The sequence below is a fragment of the Panulirus ornatus genome, chromosome 20 (genome assembly GCF_036320965.1).
Source record: "Panulirus ornatus isolate Po-2019 chromosome 20, ASM3632096v1, whole genome shotgun sequence".
Lineage (NCBI taxonomy): Eukaryota > Metazoa > Arthropoda > Malacostraca > Decapoda > Palinuridae > Panulirus > Panulirus ornatus.
Window position 1 is genome coordinate 74,257,478 of NC_092243.1, and position 21,530 is coordinate 74,279,007.

General features: G+C 37.8%; 1 protein-coding gene across 2 annotated transcripts in view; it reads right to left on the reverse strand.

Moving 5' to 3' along the window:
* Window positions 1–2,733: 2,733 nt before the first annotated feature.
* The window catches only part of LOC139756143 (uncharacterized), a 55,909-nt gene continuing 37,112 nt past the window's right edge, over window positions 2,734–21,530 (reverse strand). Inside the window, exons 11-13 of one of the 2 annotated variants that reach the window (XM_071675280.1) lie at window positions 18,913–19,140; window positions 15,016–15,170; window positions 2,734–11,443 (exon numbers count right to left, since the gene is read on the reverse strand). In XM_071675280.1, coding sequence (XP_071531381.1) covers window positions 11,372–11,443; window positions 15,016–15,170; window positions 18,913–19,140 — 455 coding nt within the window. In that variant the 3' untranslated portion in view covers window positions 2,734–11,371. Of the gene's footprint in view, window positions 11,444–15,015; window positions 15,171–18,912; window positions 19,141–21,530 lie in introns of those variants that run through there. The other variant, XM_071675281.1, reaches the window with a different exon arrangement.

Genomic DNA, 21,530 nt, shown 5'->3' on the forward strand with positions numbered 1-21,530 from the left:
ATACTTTCAGTATCCTGCATAGTGTTTCATATTTTCACACAATAGCATAGTGAAGTATCATTTTTATGTATCAAAAAGATTGTATATATTTGGTTTTTCAATACTTTTTCATTAGTCTTATGATGAATATGTCACACAACTGTGTGACATATTCATCCTCCCTACTCATTTTAAGATTCTTTGTAACATGCTTTTCTTAATTTTTTTTCTTTATGAAACTGCTGCATTCTTTGCATCTTCCAAAAGGCATACTAATTTTTTCAGTTTTCATAATTTCATCACGTTTTTCTTAGTACAGCACAGTTGGTGCATCCATAAAAGCATTTAATGTTACATCTTCATTGTGGGCTTTCATATTTGTTGCATGAAGTTGCGTGTATCCCACACTCCTGCCTTCTATAACCTCTCATCTCTTAACTCCAGTTGCCTTAGTGTATTAGATATGTAAAAACTGTGCCCATATATACATTAAACTATACAGTTGTAATAAAACAATTAAAATATTATATAGTTGCTTCTGTCTGTGCCCTAAAACACTTTCATATCTTTTTGTTCAGGGGTTTGACTTCCTTATTTTATGAAGTTGATAGTTCTGAAATTGGGTAAGTTAGGGGAAATGTTGAGCAGTGTGTGTACATCCTTTTCACAGTGCATAATCACTTCTAAGATTGTATATGGCTTGTGCATAGACAGAAGTAATTTATTTTTTTACATGTCTTCCATTTCATGTACATTTATAAGAAAACTTTCATTTTAAGCAGAGGATACTAATGGTACACAAATACTATTTTACAAAATGTGAATGTTGTTTTCTTGTCAAGGGTAATCTCCTCACTTTTTAACACTGTAGTTGGAACAACATACATTTACAGGATGAGCACTGTCAGCACACCTCCAGGGTTAACCTGTAACAAGGACCTAGGTCTCGCCTTTGACTAGCTCCTACATCAGATATTTCTCTAGGTCATTATATTCCCTCAAATCTACCTTTGGTTTCCCCTGACTAATTCATATGTCCTGATTCAGCCCACTGACAGCATGTCATCCCCTGTATACTACATAGCTCAGGTTTGCTCTATCCCATCCATGCTTCATCCCACCCCCAAATCTCAAAGTCTTTGCTCCATCCTTCGATCTTGTCTATGTATTCCCCATCCTCATTTTTTCCTTCACTTTCAACATTTACACCCTCATATTTAGTCTTTATGTCCAAACCATTTCAGCACACTCTCTTCAGCTATCTTATACATGTTCTTACTACCACACCTCTCTATTATCCTATCATTTCTTATTCAATCAACCTTCCTCAAAACACATCCACCCTCTTCTGCACTCTTTCATCTGTAGTCCATGCCTTACATCGGTATAAAACTTTTGGGACCACTGAATTATCAGAAATACCCATCTTTTTGCTCTCAAACAATAACCTCTTTTCTCATACATTCTTTATACTCAAGACCTTAACCCCCTTCCCTACCTTGTGGCTTAATTCACCTCCAATTTTTTTTTAAGCTGAGGCTCTAATCAAGGCCATAAATAGGCTATAGATAGGGTTGTACGGAGGAGGGTGGATGTGTTGGAAATGAAATGTTTGAGGACAATGTGTGGTGTGAGGTGGTTTGATCAAGTAAGTAATGAAAGGGTAAGAGAGATAAGTGGTAATAAAAGACTGTAGTTGAGAGAGCAGATGGGGGTGTGCTGAGATGGTTAGGATATATTGAGAGAATGAGTGAGGAAAGGTTGACAAAGAGGTTATATGTGTCAGAGGATCAAAAAGTAGGAGACCAAATTGTGGGTGGAAGGATGGAGTGAAAAAGATTTTGAGTGATCAGGGCGTAAATATACAGTCGGGTGAAAGGCATGCAAGGGATAAAGAGAATTGGAATGATGTGGTATACTGGGGTCGATTTGCTGTAAATGGGTCGAACCAGGGCATTTGAAACATCTGAGGTAAACCATAGAAAGCGTTTGTGGGGCTTGGATGTGGATAGGGAGCTGTGGTCTTGGTGCATTACTGAACCCACTGCCGCAATCAAGATTTGAACCTATATGCTCAACCTTGGGTGGCCCATGAATGTGTCATGGTCAGGAACACTAACTGCTACACCATGGGAGTCCATGTTCACTTTCAGGTATTAAAATTCCACTTCCCTAAGATATCTCCATTCAGATTTACACTCCAGTCGGTGATTCTCACTCCCTGCTAGGCTAAATAACCTTTCTCTTATGCACATAAACTGTCAACTTTCCCATTTAACACACTTTCAAACTAAGACACCAGCTTCTGCAAAGTTTCACTGCTTCAACTCCCATACCCCTCCCAACAGACCTGGCCATTTCTCTCAGACTGTTACACTTATCTCCCTCATCATCCCATCCATAAACAGATTGAATAGACATGGTGTGATCATACATCCTTAATGCAGACCCCTCTTTACCTGGAACCATTCACCCTCTTCTCTTCTTACTTGCATGCATGCCTTACTCTTTTGATAAAAATTACTTCATGCTTCTATTAGTTTTCATCCCACAACATATATTCGTATAACCTTCCGCAAAGCGTCTATATCATCCCTGTCATGTGCCTTTTCCAAGTCCATGTATTCTTAAAACTTAAACCTCCCACATGCTTTACACTTCTCACACATATGTAAGCAGTACTTGACTAAACAGTTCTGATTCCTTACCCACTACCAATATACATTTAACCAAAAGCACGAATAAAAAGTCAGATATGTTGCTAGTTTAATGTTATTAATTACAAATATTTCCCTAAAAAATAAGTCTTTGAACATCATGATGAAATAATCACAATTTTTAAAATCTTATAAACGAAAAAATAAATATTTTGTATCACATTCTTAAATAATAGGTGCATGTCACTCATATACCACTTCAAAATTCCTTTTTGTATGACAATGTTCTAATTTAGCATCTCGGTAGCTCTAATTTATACTACTACTGTTATGGAATATTAGTGGGACTATCCATGTGTTGCAACACTTTAGTACAAACTAACACTAGCATAGTTTTTTGTATAATACCTTTGTATTTTTCATCTGGCATTTTTTCCTTTTTGCGTAAGGGTATATTTCATAATCATTTTTCTGAAGACATTAACTACAAATTTGGTGTAAGCAAATTATGTTTTAAATTCTGTTTTGCTGAGTAAGTTTTACCTTTGTTTTAAAAAATCAGGCTAATAAACAATTTGCTTTTTTTCACAGATAATTGTTACAACAAAAGATTTAAACTGATAGCTTCTGTTAATCTTTAGCTCAAGCATTCTTTTTTTTCAGATATTGTACAAACTTTAAGAAGCTTCAACATAGCTATAAAAGACAAGAATTTTCAACCATATCTTTCTCCTGAAATGATTAGACACTGAAACAAGATGTTATATGGTGTTTCACAAACAGCTGGACCAAAGAATGAATAATTTTCAATGAGGAACCTTCACTACCACAATTTTGTGGTTTACTCCTGATTGTTGCCTAACAGAAACCTTTAAACTCTGTACATTACGAGGAAGAGGGCAAGTTAAATATAGGGAATACCCAAGAATGACAGAGGTAAAAATTGTTTTCTCAAGCATAAACACTGCACGTGTGCATAAACCTTCATGCAAGAGAGTGGGTTCTGTCTTAGACAAAAAGGGAAGGTTGGGTGGATTGTTTGTATCTAGACAGCCAAAAAGCATTCAACATTGTATGCATTGGAGGCTGGTGAAGCAGCTGGATTACCAGGCAAGAATGAGGTGGAACTCTTTCAATGAATAGAGGTTTATTGAAGTGGACGTATGCCAAAAGGCACCTTCTCAAAATGGGTCGAGGTCACAAGCAGAGTTCCACAGGGTTCTATTCTGGGATCATTACTCTACTTGATCTGAATATATTTGCAGATGATGCAAAGGTTATGAAGTAAAAAGCATGGAGGATTGCATGGACCTTGAAGAACTCCAAAGTTTGCCTCATACAGGGATGATCAAGATCAAATCCTCTGGATTGAAAAGTTCGTTGATAAGAGTGTACTCCCAATGATATTATCTATCTATATCTGATGCCCAATCCCTCAAGGGGATGGTCACGGCAAAAGTCTCCACTTGTCCGTCCTTACATTTCATGCCTGCCTTGCTTATACCATTCCATGCATTTTTACACCATTTCTCTCCCTCCAGTTCTCTCCTGCTGTATTTCCCCATGCCACAGATGATTTTTCACTTGCTTTAACCTTGAACAGGCAGAACCAGATAACACCAGCAAGCAGAGTTCAGCAACTTTATATTAGAAACACTTAGAAAAACAATGATATGTATAAAGAATTTATAGATTTAGAAAATGTGTATGATTGGTATTACAAATATATATGTCAAAGGAAAGCTACTAGAAGCAGTGAAAATTTTTTATCGTAAGAGTAAGACATGTGAGAATAGGAAGTGAGGACAGCAAATGGTTCCTGCTGATGGTGAGTCAGCGATGTCATCATGGCCATTTAACTCATTTTGGATGGGGTGGTAAGGGAGGTAAGTGCAATAATTTTTGAAAGAGAGGCAGGTCTGCAGTCTGCTAGGGGTAGTAGTTGCCTGGGAGATGAGTCAGATAGTTTTTGCTGATGACACAGCTCTGATGGCAGATTCGAGTGAAACTGCATTAGTTGGTTTTTAAGTTTGGAAGAGTATGTCAAAGTATAAAGATTGAAAAAGTGAATAAAAGTAATGTTATCAGGTTCAGCAGTGGAGAGTCAGGTTGGCTGGAGTGTGAGTCTTATGGAGAGAACCTGGAGGAAAAAGAAGTGTTTTTGATACCTGGATATAAATATAGCAGCATATGGAACCATGGAAGTTGAAGTAAGTCATAAGGTGGATGAGGAGGCTGCCATCCTAGGCACACACAGGAATGTGTAGAAACAAAGGTCACTTCTGATTGGGCACAGATGGGTACATTTGATGGTATAGTTCCAACACTGCTGTATGGATATGAACCACGAGCCTACACAAAAAAAAAGTACAAAGGTGGGTGGATATGTTGAAATTAAATGTTTGAGAATAGTAAGTGGTGTGAGGAGGGTTGATCAAATATAAAATGATAAGGTAACAGAAAGTTTTGTTAGAAATGAGTATGGAAGAGAGCTGGATATAAATGAGATGGTGATAGGAGGCTGACGAGGAGGATGTACATTTTGGAAGTGAAGGGAGCAAGAGGAGGCAAAAAGATTGAAGTTAAAGATGCTTTCAGTGTAAGGAGGCTGAACATGCAGAAGGGTGTGAGGTAAGCATGGGACAGAGCAATTTGCAACCATGGAGTATACAGGGGGCAACATGGTGCCAAAGGGCTGAACCAGGGGATGTGAAGCAATTGGGGGAACCATGGAAATGTCTCAGGGGCTTGGATAAGGACAAAAGGGCATTGGTTTCAGTGTGTTATAAATGACAAAGTGAACATGAGCAAATGAGGTAATTTCTTGGTCTGCTCCTGGAATTACCTCATGAATGCAGGAAATGGTGAATATGAGAATATATATATACATGCAGAAAGTATACTATTTCAAGATGCATCATAGGAGAGAGGGTTGAAGATGCAGTGCCCCACAAGTGTAAATTCCCTCTCCATAGAGTGCAAATAAGTAACTAATTACACACAATATCCCAGAGAACATGGGTGAGAGAGCACTTTTCATGTATCTACTGCATGTCATAGAAGGTGACTAAGAGAGGTGGGAGCAGAAGGCTGGAAATCCTCCCCCTCCCATATTACTTTCTAACAGAAGGAACAGATGCTAACTCACTCGCTTTGGAAATAGCGAACACGTATGAAAGAAAGAAAAAGATATCAAAACTGTGACATGGGAAAACAGAGCGAAAGAGTACTGGAGCGAGAAAAATGGTGGAATAATGTATGGAATGGTGTACATGAAGACATTGTGTAAAAACAGGGAGAAGTGGAGAGACTTTTGCTGTGGCCAGTCCCTTAATGGGAGTTCCTGGAAGGAATAAGAAACAGAGATGTAGACAGATAGATATGTGATAAAAGTTGAAAGTAAATGGAAAGTATTTGGGAAAGCAGTGCTTAGATGTGCAACAGAAGTTTGTGGTATGCAGATGGTGGGATGTGGGCTTGTAAGTTAAGTCACTTATAAGTAGTCATTAGTGAGAGAGAAGAGAGACTTATGGATGTTACCTACAGGAAGGCAGTGCAAATGACTAGATGTACAAGAAAGTGCAGGGGCTCACAAAGAAGGCAAATGAAAGTTGGGGTGATACAGTATCAGAAAACTTAATCAGGGAGAAAATGGAATGAGGTCAATGGTGCGAGAGCAAGAAAAGAAATAGAAGGATCAGCAAAGGGAACTGATGGGGAAAAGGTAAAAGTTGAAGAAGAGGTGAAGAGCTAATAGTTAGTATTTTGAAAGTAAGGAATGTTTTTCATGATTGGGTAGTAGATTCGAGGTGTTTGAGATGTGGGAAAAATATTTATGTAAAGCAACAGTTATGGCAAATGGTTTGGTGAAAAAAGAAATGGCTGAATTTCTTAAGAGGGTAATAGTTAGGTGCCGGAGGATTATATGGAGTGGTAAGCAATGTGTGGATCAGTTGTTTGCTTTGAAGAGTCTTTGTAAGAAATATTAGAGAAAAAAAAAAAGATTCGATGTGACACTTAAGGACCTAGAGAAAAAGTCAAATTTGAATAATAGAGACATTTTCTGGAAGGTATGTGTGTGGAATAGGACACGAGGTAGTGTTTCCAAGTGAAGGTGGGTCTGTGGCAAGGGTGTGAGATGTCACCATGACTAATCTGTTTATGGATGGGGTGGTGAAGAAGGTAAATGCAAGTATGTTGGAGGAAGTGGCAGATTTTTTGTGGTATAAAAGAGTAGTGTAATGACAGCATTTTGTGTGTCCTCTGAGAGAAAGGATATCACCAGAATGGATCAAGAGTGCCCTTGAATGTGGGGCTGGATAGGAGTGGTAAGTGTGGATCTTCATTTATATGCTTCATGATTGGTTGCTGTGGGTCTTGTGGATCACTATGTAGGAGGACTGCAGGTTTTCAATTTGCCTTTTCACTTAAATATATAGAGGAAGGATTGCAGAGTTTCAGTTTGTCTTTCAGTGATTGTCATTTTGAATTTGAATTTGTTCTCTGATTTCTGTTGGGGTTAGTTCCTGTTTTTATGAGGTGTGTAACATGTGGGAAGATGTTTGGGTTACATTGCTTCCATTTCCTTGCTTTTTGCTGACATCACTGGGGATGTTGATGAAGTGTGAAACTGCATGATATAGGGACTGAAAATCCCTTATACTAAAGTTTTGGAGATGCTTCCATGCATGTGTGAAGGCTGGTGAGTCTACTTTCCTGTAGTTTGTGTAAAACTTTTTGGTGATTCAATGGGCCATGTGGATAGTTATCATGATGGGCAGGTGGTTAGAGGACAGTTTTGTTGCATACTACTGGTGGTCCTTGTGTGCAGTGCTTGGAAACAGGTGAGGTCGGCTGCAGGAGGTGAAGGATTTTTAGTCTGGTTGGTTTGTTGTGTCAGATGATACTGAAAGTTTTCAGTTGGTTTATGAGTTTTCCCCAGGGAAATTTGGCTAAGAATGTTGAGCCAAGGGTGGACTGTTTTTGTAATTGTTTCTTTCCCCACACTTCAAAACTTTTGGAACTCTGCCTTCTCATGTCTTTCCCAACAACTATGACCTGGCCTTTTTTTAAAAGAGGTTTTTCCACTTCATCCAAAACTGTCCTCTGACCACCTTCATAAACATTTTTATATTTCAAATGAGGCCTGGCCTTGATGTAGACTTTTGTCTGACTGGAGCCTCCAACTTAAAGAAAAAAAATAAATATATAAAATATATACAATGCCCAACAATGAAGTAGGTGCAAGAGGGCCCACAGCAATTATATTGACACAAATCACTGTATCCCACCTAAAATAGTGTTGGTGTCCATCAGTGAAGTTGATGCCCACTAGCGAGCATTGGCAATTATGTGACGTATTGGCATACCACATAAGAGGGATATGCCTGCCTCAGTAGCAGTTTAGCTGTTGGAGGAGTCAGGAATGCCCTGTTGTGCTCCCCAATTATACGCTGGATTTTCATATTTTTTTCCTTTTTGTACTTCTACCACCTAATATGGTTGGAAATACTCACAAGCAACAAAATACCTTCTATAGTTACATTTTCCAAGGGAAATAAGCAACTTGAAATTTCTAATATTACCTGTATGAGCTTGAGATCAGTACAACGATAGGTGTAGAAATTTAATGAAAGCTGCTGCACCACTGCCACAATCCATGTGAAACACCCTGGGCATCCTAGAAAAATCTTTCCACATACCCTAATGTTCTTAAATGTCAAGTGGATACAGATCTTAGTTTGAGTGCAAAAGAATTAAAAGAAAAATCTTGACTGCTCAATGATGTTTTGGTAAAGACAGTGTAGCTCCACTTACATGACTCTTAGGTACCAAACCTGCAGCTTGCATCCAAAACTGCTCATAACCCATAGACATCTGAAGAAAAGAGTTGAATTTTGCAAGAAATATGTCCCTTAGGATAAGGCTATGTTCAGAAATGTCTTGTGGAAGTGATGAGTCCACCTTTTCTATGACAGATGGCCATGATGGGTACGTATACAGTCAACAGTGATCCAACTGAACCTAAGTACATTTCAAGTACTGTAAAGTTCCCTGCTTCACTTATGGTATGGAATTATTTCAGCTATTATGGTGTTGGGATCTTGTGTTGCCTACGAATGAAAACTATGTACATAGTTACCACACGCTACTGTCTGACCATCATCTAGATTTGTTCAAAAAGTGCAAGGCCAAAGTGTTCATGTAGGATAAGGCTACCTTCCACACTAATCACTGACTGCCATAAGGAATGTGCAGCAGATTTCTTCAGTGACTGGCCCAGGAATTCACTGAATTTGAATCCAACAGAAATCTTGAGGGTATTTATGAAAATGAAATTATGTAACAGGGATACTTCATTGCTACCTAAGCTGGAGGTGACCATTTGTGAACCTTGGGCAAACACAGACCCTAAAATGGCTTAAGAACCTTGCTAATTCAGTTCCTAGTCATTTCAAGGAGTATATACAGAGGAAAGAAAAACTAATAAAATATTAGTTAGTGGTGAATATACAGTTTTCATGGTTTAATTCATGTTTATCCTTAATGGTTGTGCCGCAACCCTCTTACAACTACTTCACTGGTGGACACATGGAGTGGGAGGAAATCTGCTAGAAAAAGTGAATAGACTTTATCTATAGAATATGTGCATGTGTGAGTAAGATGAGAGGAGGATGTGTAGTTCCATGAGCAGGTGGGTCCACAGCAGGGATGTAATGTCACCATGGCTGTTTACTTTGTTTATGGATGAGTAGTGAGGGAGGTGAATAGAAGGATCTTGGAGTGAGGGGCAGCTCTGCAGTTTAATTGGGGTGACAGATCTGAGTGAGAAACTGAAGAAGATAGTGTCTTAGTTTGGAAGAGTGAATGAAAGGAGAGGAGAAAGTTAGATTTATGTGAATAAAAGCAAGGTTATTAGGTTTAGCTGTAAAGTGATATGTTACTTAGAGTGCGAGTCTGAATGGAGAGAACCGGGAGGAATTGGGATGTTTTACATATGTAAAGAATGAATGGCAGTGAAATGAACCACGGACACTGAAGTAAGACATGAGTTGGATGAGGAGGCTGAGGTCCTAGTTGCACTGAAGCATGTGTGGAAAGAGAGAGCAAAGATGGGCATGTTTGAAGGTACAATAGTCCCACTGGTGTTGTATGTATGCAAGGCTAGAGTTCTAGATGAGTCTGTCTGGAAGAGGGTGTATGTATCGGAATTTAAATGTTTGATAACAATACATAGTATAAGGAAGGTTGATCAAGTTGGAAATGACAGGGTAAGACAAAAGTGTGATAATAAGAAGAGTATAGCTGAGAGAGCTGAAAAGGATGTAGTGAAATGGTTTGGACATATGAACAGAATGAGTGAAGAGGTTTACACAGAGGTTATATATGTCACAAGTGGAGTGACAAGAAGGGGAAGTCTGAATTGGAGATGGAAGAGATTTAGAGTGCTTGGGGCTTGGACATGCAGAAGGGTGTAAGGCTTGCAATAGACAGAGTGAACAAGAGTGATGTGGTATAAAGGGGAGCAATGTACTGTCAGTGGACTGAACCCTGGCATATGAAGAGGTCAGGGGAAGTCACTGAAAGGTTTGAGGTGCCTGATGTGGATAGGAGACCGTGGTTTCGGTGCATTACGTGCTAACTATACAATGGATGTTCACGAATGATGCTAATCACTTTGCTAACGTGGGAAACTGAGTATGAAAAATATCTATATACGTAACATATAAAGCTAAAGAGCTGATTAATTTTCATAGATGTGTTTGCCATAAGTTTTGTCTTATATGTTGTAAATTTGAACTTCCCAACACTTGAGTTATAGTATTTGCAAAACAGTTTTTCTCTGATGTGCAAATTTATGCAACTACATGCCCTTAAATCTGATAAATTTTTCAACTTGACAAGGGGTACCTATGGTGAAAGTATGAAGTTTCTATCACATAGTATTCCTGAGTAATCGTACTAACAGTTGTGTACACAAACAGACAATGTATGTCCCACATACAGTACATTATGTGAGTGGTAGGATATAAACAGGAAGACTTAACAGTCAAAGATTCAACCTAATGCAGTGTCAGTCAGATGACAATTAATTATGCATTGAAATGACAGACATGCAAAAATCAATATATTTCAATAGAGAAATGTTAAATATTTCATCATCGTTTACATTTAATATAGTAACTTGCATCTTGTGATTTTTGTCTGTAAATACTGACTGATGCACTTACTTCTACAAAGAAAATGCTCTGATTTAATGTTAATTAAAACCTTAATTCTATTCATTATAAGAAGTACCCTGTAGAGTACATAAGAGGTACATACTGACCCCTTATATTGCTCAAATTTATAGAGCTATTTCTAGGAAACAGAAAAGGAGACTGATTCTCAATGATCTAAAGAATATCATAAAATTAAATCGCTAATTTCGCTTCCTATCACACAATCCCCTTTTCATTACTGAAAGCCTAGAATCCATAATAATTTATAAATACAGTATTTAATTTTTTTTATATATAAAACATAACTTAGCACTCTTTTCTAAACCTGTTAATTACAAAAAATCAAATGGTCTTTATCCATCAACATAAATCTATTAGGCAATTCACTACTTATATCTACATGTGTAATATAATCTTTTGTCCTTTGAAGCAAATTCTTGTACAAACAAAGGCAAAACTTCACCTAATCTGACTTGCATAGATATATGCATGACAAGTGCAACATATGATGTTCTACATATCCATCTCCTGGTTCCATGCTTCTTCCATTCTATACTTAACGTACCCCATAATCTTCGATAGCACCTGGAAAAGAAAAGAAGGCAAGAATTGGTAAAATGATTTAATTAAAAAAGATGGTTTTGAACAAATTTAAAAAATACATTTATTTATAGAAGGTCACTGGGGGCTAAGTGATAAGGAAAAGACACCTCAGTCATATTTGCAGTAACTCTGTCTACTACAAGCTATCCTTATTAAAACTGTGCTGAAGGATCCACAAACGCCTAAAGCAAATATTGTGGGTCCAGATGGCTGAGAGGAGTATTTGAGGGGTTAATCAGATAAAGAGGGAACAGAAGAGTAAAGGTGGTAGTCTATTGGCTCCTTCCAGTATCCCAGCTCACTCAGGGATTATCCCACAAAGCTAGAGATTGAGATGGATTTGGCTGGAATGATGTGATGGATTCAGGTGAAAATGAGTGAAATGAGAGGTACTGGACTTGTTACACAATGAATATGGATGTCTAAGAGAACTTTGTGAGTTTTCTGCCTTTAGGTTTGCTAAATGACGATGCTTGTGCAAGTAAGAACATTTGATTTCTCATTACAGTAGAATAGTACAAAAAAGACAGTTGCCTAAGTGTATGACTCTGGTCAAAGGTTTCACAGTTTCAAAAGGAGAGGTCAAGAGTGAAGACCGTAGATACGTATCTGTAATGATCAAAATCAGTTTGTTATAAATACTTAACCCTACGTATCTGAGGGAATATACAATAGAAAAGCTAAAGGAAAACATGACTGTACAGGAAAAGAAAAGAAGATACATAGATTCAAGGTATATGGTTTTATAGATGCATGGTTGATCAAAGGACGTGAAACCTCAAACACAATTTTAATTCTTAATCTTTGCGGTGTTAGTTTTAATACTTAATCTTTGCAGTGTTAAAACACAGTTTTAATACTTAATCTTTGCAGTGTTAAAACACAGTTTTAATACTTAATCTTTGCAGTGTTAAACACACTTTTAATACTTAATCTTTATAGTGCTAAACACAGATTTAACACAATCTTTGCAAAATTAAACATAGTGTTTTAATACTTAACCTTTGCAGTGTTAAACACAGTTTTAATACTAATCTTTGCAATGTTAAACACATTTTTAATACCTAATCTTTGCAGTGTTAAACACAGTATTTTAATACTTAATCTTTGCAGTGTTAAACAGTTTTAACACTTAAACACAGTGTTTTGATACTTAATCTTTGCAGTGTTAAACAGTGTTTAAATACTTAACCTTTGCAGGTTAAACAGTGTTTTCATACTTAACCTTTGTAGGTTAAGTACAGTATTTTCATATCTAATCTTTGTAGGTTAAACACAGTATTTTCATACTTAATCTTTGCAGGTTAAACAGAGTATTTTCATACTTAATCTTTGCAATGTTATCATACTTAAACTTTGCAGTGTTTCCCCCTTTCTGGCTGTCTCTACCTTTATTTCACAGCTTCCAGTCTCCATAACCATGCCTGCTACTTCCCTCAGCATTTCTCTTACCTCACCCACCTTCTATATCTACAACAGTTTCCTGACTCCATTCTTTTGGTTCGTCTGTGTTCTCATTCATTTTATTTGAAGCAGTTATATTCCATATCTTATTTCCAAAAGGAATCTCTCTTTCTCTTATAACTACTATGATGTTTTCTCAAGTTATCGTTCTTGCATTATGTTATGGAGGTTTGACTGGGGGTGGTGGTGGTGTCAAATTTCTGCTCCTGGTTTTTTTTAGAGACAATGTAATATTCTTGTAAAATTCTCTCTGATGTCTAGAAAGTACATCAAAAATCTTAAGTCTCTATTAACTGCTGTCTGAAGGTCTCTCATTCTCCTGGAATCAATAACTGCACTGCAAAAACATCAGGTATCATGGCACATCAGACATATAATGTTTTAAGGATGTCCATAAAAGATGGTTTTAAATTTTTACATTTATAAATCATCGTAATGTCTCTCTAAATTTGTAATTTCATTAATTATCTAGTTAGTCTATTCTCACTCTCTCTTCCCTCCATAACTGTCTCCCTCAGATATAGAAAAATCTGTGAGAGATTGTAAAATCAGATGTTTTGCAGAAGATGCAAGAGTAAAACTGTGGGTAAAAATCAACAAAACCTTCAAAATGATCTGGATAATATGTATGAATGGGCTGAGGAGAACCTGAAGGAAGATGTTGAGGGGTAACCCCAACAAACAGGCTTTGGAGCAATCAACAGTGTACCAGCACCCTCCTACACAGGTCAGACAAGCACAGAAATTGCAAGTGAAGAAGTTATCTAAGGCTGGGGAGTTCTGTAAATGGATAACTTCAATTATGGAGCATATTGATAAGATAATGCTTTTAAGCCAATTGATCAGTGGTATAATAAAGAGAACTTTCACAACAAGAGTCAGAAAGCTGATGATGAAACTGTTCAATCATGCATACACAAGAAGTAATGAATAAAAGAATAATGCTGTACTGTGTTATACCAGTTAATTAAATGGAAATAATAAAAAAATACTTAAGTAAAACTGAAGGACTGGAGCACATGAATTATCATGAAAGTCTGAAAGACCTTGAACCATACAGTCTGGAAAGAAGAGAGCATTACATGATAATATATGCATGGCAGCAACATGAGTCTTAACAAGGAAGGAAAAGAACTATCAAATCAGGAGTTATCTGGAGAACATACTAAAAAAGATATCAGGTTACACGAATGTCCAGCCAAGAAATCTTAGTTATCATTCAATGCAATTCCAAGAGAAATTTGAAACAGCCATCAAGTATATATATATATACATGGATGAAGTCAACCCTAGACAAGTTTAAAATGGATGATTATTACACTGCAATTGAAATAAACAGCATTATTAAACAAGCAAGACATGCAGTGAACATCAGACACTAGCCCTGCTTCTCCAGCAAAAGTTTGTCTTAGACATAAGTAGGTAAGTACTCCCACTTTTTCAGAGATCTCTGAAGTAGTTTGGACAAGTGTCCTTCAGTCACTGATACTTAAAGCTTTGAGTCTGTAAGATGGTTGATTATTTGAGTGTAGCATGATGGTAGATTGCTCTAAATGTTATGTGGTCAGCAGCTCCATTCTGATATAAACAAGTAGAAATCTAGTGTGTCTGATTTTTCAAGGAAGTGTTGTTGTTGAAACATGTGAAGTGAATATGTGGAACAAGCTAAGCACATATGAAATGAATACAGACAGCACTGGAAAATTTAGAACTCTGTGCAACAGATATAGGTGAAACACTAGCACATATTAGTAATCACACATACAGAAGAGCACATTGTACATAACACTGGAATGAACATGGGCATGTGAAACAGACAGGAAAACCTATGGAAAGGTCTATGGGGCATGGTTGTGGAGAGGAGGCTGAGGTTTTGGTGCACTACATATGGCAGCTAATGGATGAATGTGAGCGAATGAGGCCTTGTTTTGCCTGTTCCTTTCTGCGACCTTGCTTATATAGGCAACAGCAAACAAGCATGAAAAAAATTCCTCTGACTACAAGATTTTCCTAATTTCCATTATTGATATTTGCCTTATGAAACACAATCAGCCTTTCTTAAACCAAAAACTAATGAAAATGGGACATACTGTTTTTTGATTTTTCAATTTAGTAATTCCTTCCTGTGATGTGTATTTCACGTCATCATCTAGAAGCATACGGGTTATGGTAGAAAGAGCATCAGATATCTTGAACATTAGGTCAATGGCCAATTTTGCATCTTGATGATTTCGAATATCACTATCTGAAAATAAGTATTATAAGTTATATTCTTAAACTACTCTTGTTTTTGCTGATGATAATGTACTTCTGAAAAAGGTCCTAATACATCCAATATGGTTGTGGAAAAAAAAAAAAAGGAACATTAGCCAGGCGTATTATGTAGAAGCAGAAGGTTGAAACATTAGGTAGAAGCCTTTGGAAACACTGCGCCAGAGTTGCACTTTGTCAGCAGTCTGTTAAGGGTGAGGCACAAAAGGCTAAGAAGTGGCTCTGGAGTTCAGTTATGGACACTCTTTTGCCATGGCCACCCCCTTGAAGGAATGGGCATCAGATACATAGAGAGAATGCAATACCATGAGAAGTAAGAAACACAAGCACAGAGTTAATGCAAAAGCATTCAGAAGAGAACCAGACTCATGTCTGAGAAATCTATACCTGATTAACCTTCAACAGACCATTGCATAAATGGATTAAAGGCAGACAGATACAGCATAATTATTCATCAAGCAAGATATGTGGAGAGCACTGTGTGTTAGTTCTGTCACTATGACAAATCTCATAATACATATTTGTAAGGCTGTTTATTAACATCCTCATGATCAACACATCTTAAACTGCACACGGTACCTAGGCACTTCATTTAAGACAAGTCCACCCACTGCCTTTCTCTGACATTAAAGGCCCTAGACTCACATCCATACAATATTTTTGGAACTACTATACCTTCAAACTGACCTCCCCTTCCACACACTCTTTATTGTATCCACATCTCTCTTTTCCACTCTATGACTCACTTCAGCCTCCATGGTTCTATCTGCTTACTTGTCCTCTCCCTGGGACCTAAAGTTCTCCATTTTTCTCTAGATTCTATTCACTTTTGTTCACATTTACTCCTTACTTTTCCCTTTTACACTCTCCCCCTACCTCTCTCACCAGCTGCTTAGGCTCATCTCTGGAGTCTGTCACTAGAGACTTTCACATGTGAATAGCAAATGAATAACCTCCCATCTCCCTCACCCTTACATAATGTAAACTCCACTTCACTTACTCCAAGGACCCTATATTTATCTCATCTTACTGTTCATGTACAGGTTGAACAACCATGTGACATCACTCATCTTTGATGAAGACTCCTAATTTTATGTACAGCTTAACTGCTTAATACCTTTCACATTCTTCTCAGTCATAAAGATTTCCAGTACTTGTCAAGTGTTGTTAGAAGCACAACAATGATGCCTATTTAACAATTCTCTTTCAAGTCAAGCACATCAAATGTATTCCTGCCAGGTGTGTTGAGTATATGTACCTTTTTTCAAAGACCTTTGCAGGTTTCCACATATAAACATTGACCTTCATTAAGCTCCTTACATAAACACATTAAAATAAACACCACTTTAAGAAATGTGGAACAAATTGAAATATGAAAAGTTAGAAGATAAATTATGATACAGAAGGGTTGCACATGAATGCGAGACTGGGACAAGCACCATGTTTTTACTTGGAAGTAGGGGTTTAGGAGCCTGAATCCAAGACAGAAAAATGTTCAGTAACTGTTTCATACTTTAAAAAATTTCAAGCTTTCCAGTTGGGACCACATCGATGCACTTGTGGCCTATGTTAACTCTAACTTTGCAATTCTCTGGTTGAGACTGCGCTTATGCATTTTGTGATCCACATTAACACAACTTTTGAGGGTATTTTCCAAGTGGGACCATGTTAAGATCAGCATGAACTCAAATTCTGGGTGTACTTTCCACCTGGGTCTGCAATAATCCATTTCTCTTCCACTACTTTAAATTTGAAGTGAAATTTAGGGCAGCTCAAAAAAAAAATAAGACCTTGCTGCACTATAAAAGTATTCAAAAGAAAGTACAAAAATATCTTTAAAAGATTAGAAGGTAAATGAGGGATAAAAGTGTAGTTCTATGATTATCTACTCTAATTTACTCATTACAGCTGACTCTTCATAAGAGACCTACTTTTTACCTAGAGAGAGAGAGAGAGAGAGAGAGAGAGAGAGAGAGATGAAGAAAGAAGGGGAGCAGTGGTAGAAAATGGTGGGATGAAGGTTGCAGGGTATCATCTTTAGCAGTGTTTCCCAAACTTTTTTGGACGTGACCCTGAATACAGAATATTTTTGGCCTGGCGACTGTCAAGTTGGAAAAATGAAAGGCACAACTTCATGCAAATGTCATTTATTATAAAATCAGGCAAGCAAAGAAAAACAAACTTTTGACTGGCAGCTATGATGCTACTTCATGAATGAGCTCTTCTAACTACTATTCTTTGTATATAAATTTAGTAAACAAAAATTGCGGTTACCATAATGATGCTTTTCTATAATCACACAAATGACAAGAATTTGATCATTTCTTTCTTCAAATGGACTTCATTGCAAAAATTTAAAAGAAAGAAAACATTTAGTATTTTAGTGGCTATCTTGATGTTCCTTCATTTTATGGGTAAGTTCTTCCAGATTTGGCTTTATGTTGATAGACGGAGCATAGTGCAAATCATGCTGAGGATTCAGGCAGTTCCTTGCTTTAGTCCTGATCATAACAAGAGCTGAAAATCCTTGTTCACATAGGTATATGGTTGGAAAACGGAGTAGAGCCTTTTCAGCCTCACAAGTCAGAACAGGCTTATCCTTGGGTTGAACCAAGAATTCAGAGTACGAGAGACTTTCAAAACATTGCTTCTGCACCTGATTTTGGAGATCTATAAGTTCTTGAAAACCAGGGATATCTTTTCCAACTTCAGTGACATTTACACCAAACACATTCCTAACCCAGCTATGTTGACATAGGTTGACATTTTCTGGCAATCTGTCCATTTCCTCCTGAAGCTTCTTAAAATGATCTTGAAAAACCACTTTAATATCAGCAAGGGCTATTTCTGATGAATCTTCCAGCACTGCACTCAGTTCTGGAAAAGAAGTCATTTTTCCCCTGGCAACTCTTTCTCTCCAAAGTGCAGGTTTTATCTTGAATGAGGCAATTTTTTCACTAATATCCATCATAATTTGATTTAAGCCTTGCATACCTGAGTTCAACTCGTTCAGGTACTAGAAGATGTTGCCTAAATATGCTAACTTTGCAACCCAAGCTTCTTCTCTTGGAGAAAAACTTCTATTTCAGTTTTTAATTCAATTACCTGTCCAAGAATGCATTCTCAAGACAGCCATCAGACATCAGAGTGGAACAGTAAGTGCTGGTGATGTGATCCCATCTCTTCACACATTTTATGGAAAATGCAAGAGTTTAAAGCTCTGGCCTCAATAAAATTCACAATTTGGATAACATCATACAGAACCACATGGAGTTCTGGCTGAAGACGTTGGGAGGCCAAGTTTTCCCAATGTAAGAAACAGTGAAATATTATGACATCAGGGTTTTCTCCTTTAATCTGAGTGACAAAACCTATATGACTTCCCATCACAGATGATACTCCATCAGTACACACAGCCAAACAATTCAACCAGCCTGAGTTGTGTTTCTTGAAAAAACTGTCCACCATAACAAAGATGTCCCTTCCATTGGTGGTGGTTGTTGATGTAAATATATTTGCACTATTTTGTACATCTAAAGTCTTATTTACTTTCTTATTTTCAATATTTTTTCAAACCATCACACGACCTTCAGGAGCATCCTTGCGACCCTCATTTGGGTCATGACCATGAGTCCAGGAAATGATAATCTATGAGAGAGAGAGAGAGAGAGAGAGAGAGAGAGAGAGAGAGAGAGAGAGAGAGAGAACCGACTTACCAGCCATACTGTTAGTCTTCACAATGAAATTCAGTTGGATCATAAGCTCCTCTAAGTCAAATTTCTGTACACCCTGACATCTATTGTCCACCAACTGTGATGGTGGTGATGGTGGTGGCAGAGGAGGAAGTGGTGGTAGTGGTGGTGGCAATGGTGGTGGTGATGTTGGTGGGGGTGGCAGCGATGGCACATGGGGCGATGAAGTTAATGAAGGTTGCAGGGTATCATCTAAAAGAAGGAGTACCAAAAATAGTTAGCCTGCAAACAAAAATTACATTACCACAGAAATAATTCCAATGACTATACTTCAAAAGTGCAATTTTCTGCTTTCAGAAAATAATTCAAGAAGAACCATCCTAAAATGACTCAAGAGAACATATCCACTTTTCCCACTTCAAGATCTAATAAACAAACACGCACACACACAAACACTCATAAAAAATTGGCATTCGTCTAGGTTATGAGAAATATAAATACCTGTACGCATGAAAAGACAGAGAGCTGTCTCATTAAGTATACACCACAGGGAAAGTAGAAGCAGAGATAAAAGAAGAAAAAGAAAAAGTGAAAGTACAGGAAATCACAGATATAAAAAAGTACTGTACATAAAGGTGTGGAGACTTCTGAATAAAGGACATATTCTTAGTGAAAGAGTGTAAATTTTATCATGTAAAAATCTTGCAATTTTTTTTGCAAAATTTGCGTCAACTCTGTTTTCACATATTCAACAGTATCAAATCTGAACATCTACTTAGCTGAGAAGGCAATTTTTCTGCAACAAAGCCAATCGATAAGTATGTGGCAAGTCAAAACTACCAATTATGTACCTCTTGCATGTCATTGAAGGCACCTTTGATATTTTTTCACTGATAGTTGCTGCTAATATCCTTGTTATGTTATTCACATTTTTTCATACTTGATCACCATTTCCCATGTTAATGAGATAGCACCAGGAGCAAATGAAGAACGGCTGTATCTGCTCATATCCATTCTTTAGCTCATGTGTGTAATACACCTAAACCACATCTCCTTGTTCACAACCAGAACCCCACAGACCTTTTCATGGTTTAACTCAAACAGTTCAAATGCCCTAGTTCAGTCCATTGATAGCACATCAACCCTTATATACCACTACATTCTCTATCCTATCCACATCTTCCATTTCTTTGTTCCTTTCACTTCTGACACATATATCCTCTTTGTTAACTTTTCTTCACTTATTCTCTCCATATGGACAAACAATTTCAGCACATCCTATTCAGCTCTCTCAACCATACTCTTTATTACCATACCTCACTCTTACCCTTTCAATACTTACTCAATCAAACCACCTAACACCACATATTGTCCCCAAACAATTCAATTCAAACCACCCAACCAACTCCACACAGCCTTATCTACAGCCCTTGCCTCACACCCATAAAAATACTGTTGAGACTACTGTACCTACAAATACCCATTTTTGCCCTTCTATATAATGATCTCTCTTTCTGCACATTCTCCAGCACTCACAGATCCATGGTTCCATTTGCTGCCATGCCCACTCCTAGGTATCTAAAACAATTCATTTCTTATCTATTACACCTGATCGCTGTTTTCCGCATCAGCAAGGTAACACCAGGAAACAGATGAAGAATAAGCCATCCACATATACACACACAGACACACACACACACACACACACACACACACACATACACTCATATATATTTATATTTATTTATTTTGCTTTGTCACTGTCTCCCACGTTTGCGAGGTAGCGCAAGGACACAGACGAAAGAAATGGCCCAACCCACCCCCATACACATGTATATACACACACGTGCACACACGCAAATATACATACCTATACATCTCAATGTACATATATATATACACACACAGACACATACATATATACCCATGCACACAATTCACACTGTCTGCCTTTATTCATTCCCATCGCCACCTCGCCACACATGGAATACCATCCCCCTCCCCCCCTCATGTGAGCGGGGTAGCGCTAGGAAAAGACAACAAAGGCCTCATTCGTTCATACTCAGTCTCTAGCTGTCATGCAATAATGCCCGAAACCACAGCTCCCTTTCCACATCCAGGCCCCACACAGCTTTCCATGGTTTACCCCAGATGCTTCACATGCCCTGATTCAATCCACTGACAGCACGTCAACCCCGGTATACTACATCGAACCAATTCACTCTATTCCTTGCCCGCCTTTCACCCTCCTGCATGTTCAGGCCCCGATCACTCAAAATCTTTTTCACTCCATCTTTCCACCTCCAATTTGGTCTCCCACTTCTCCTCGTTCCCTCCACCTCTGACACATATATCCTCTTGGTCAATCTTTCCTCACTCATTCTCTCCATGTGCCCAAACCATTTCAAAACACCCTCTTCTGCTCTCTCAACCACGCTCTTTTTATTTCCACACATCTCTCTTACCCTTACATTACTTACTCGATCAAACCACCTCACACCACATATTGTCCTCAAACATCTCATTTCCAGCACATCCACCTTCCTGCGCACAACTCTATCCATAGCCCACGCCTCGCAACCATACAACATTGTTGGAACCACTATTCCTTCAAACATACCCATTTCTGCTTTCCGAGATAA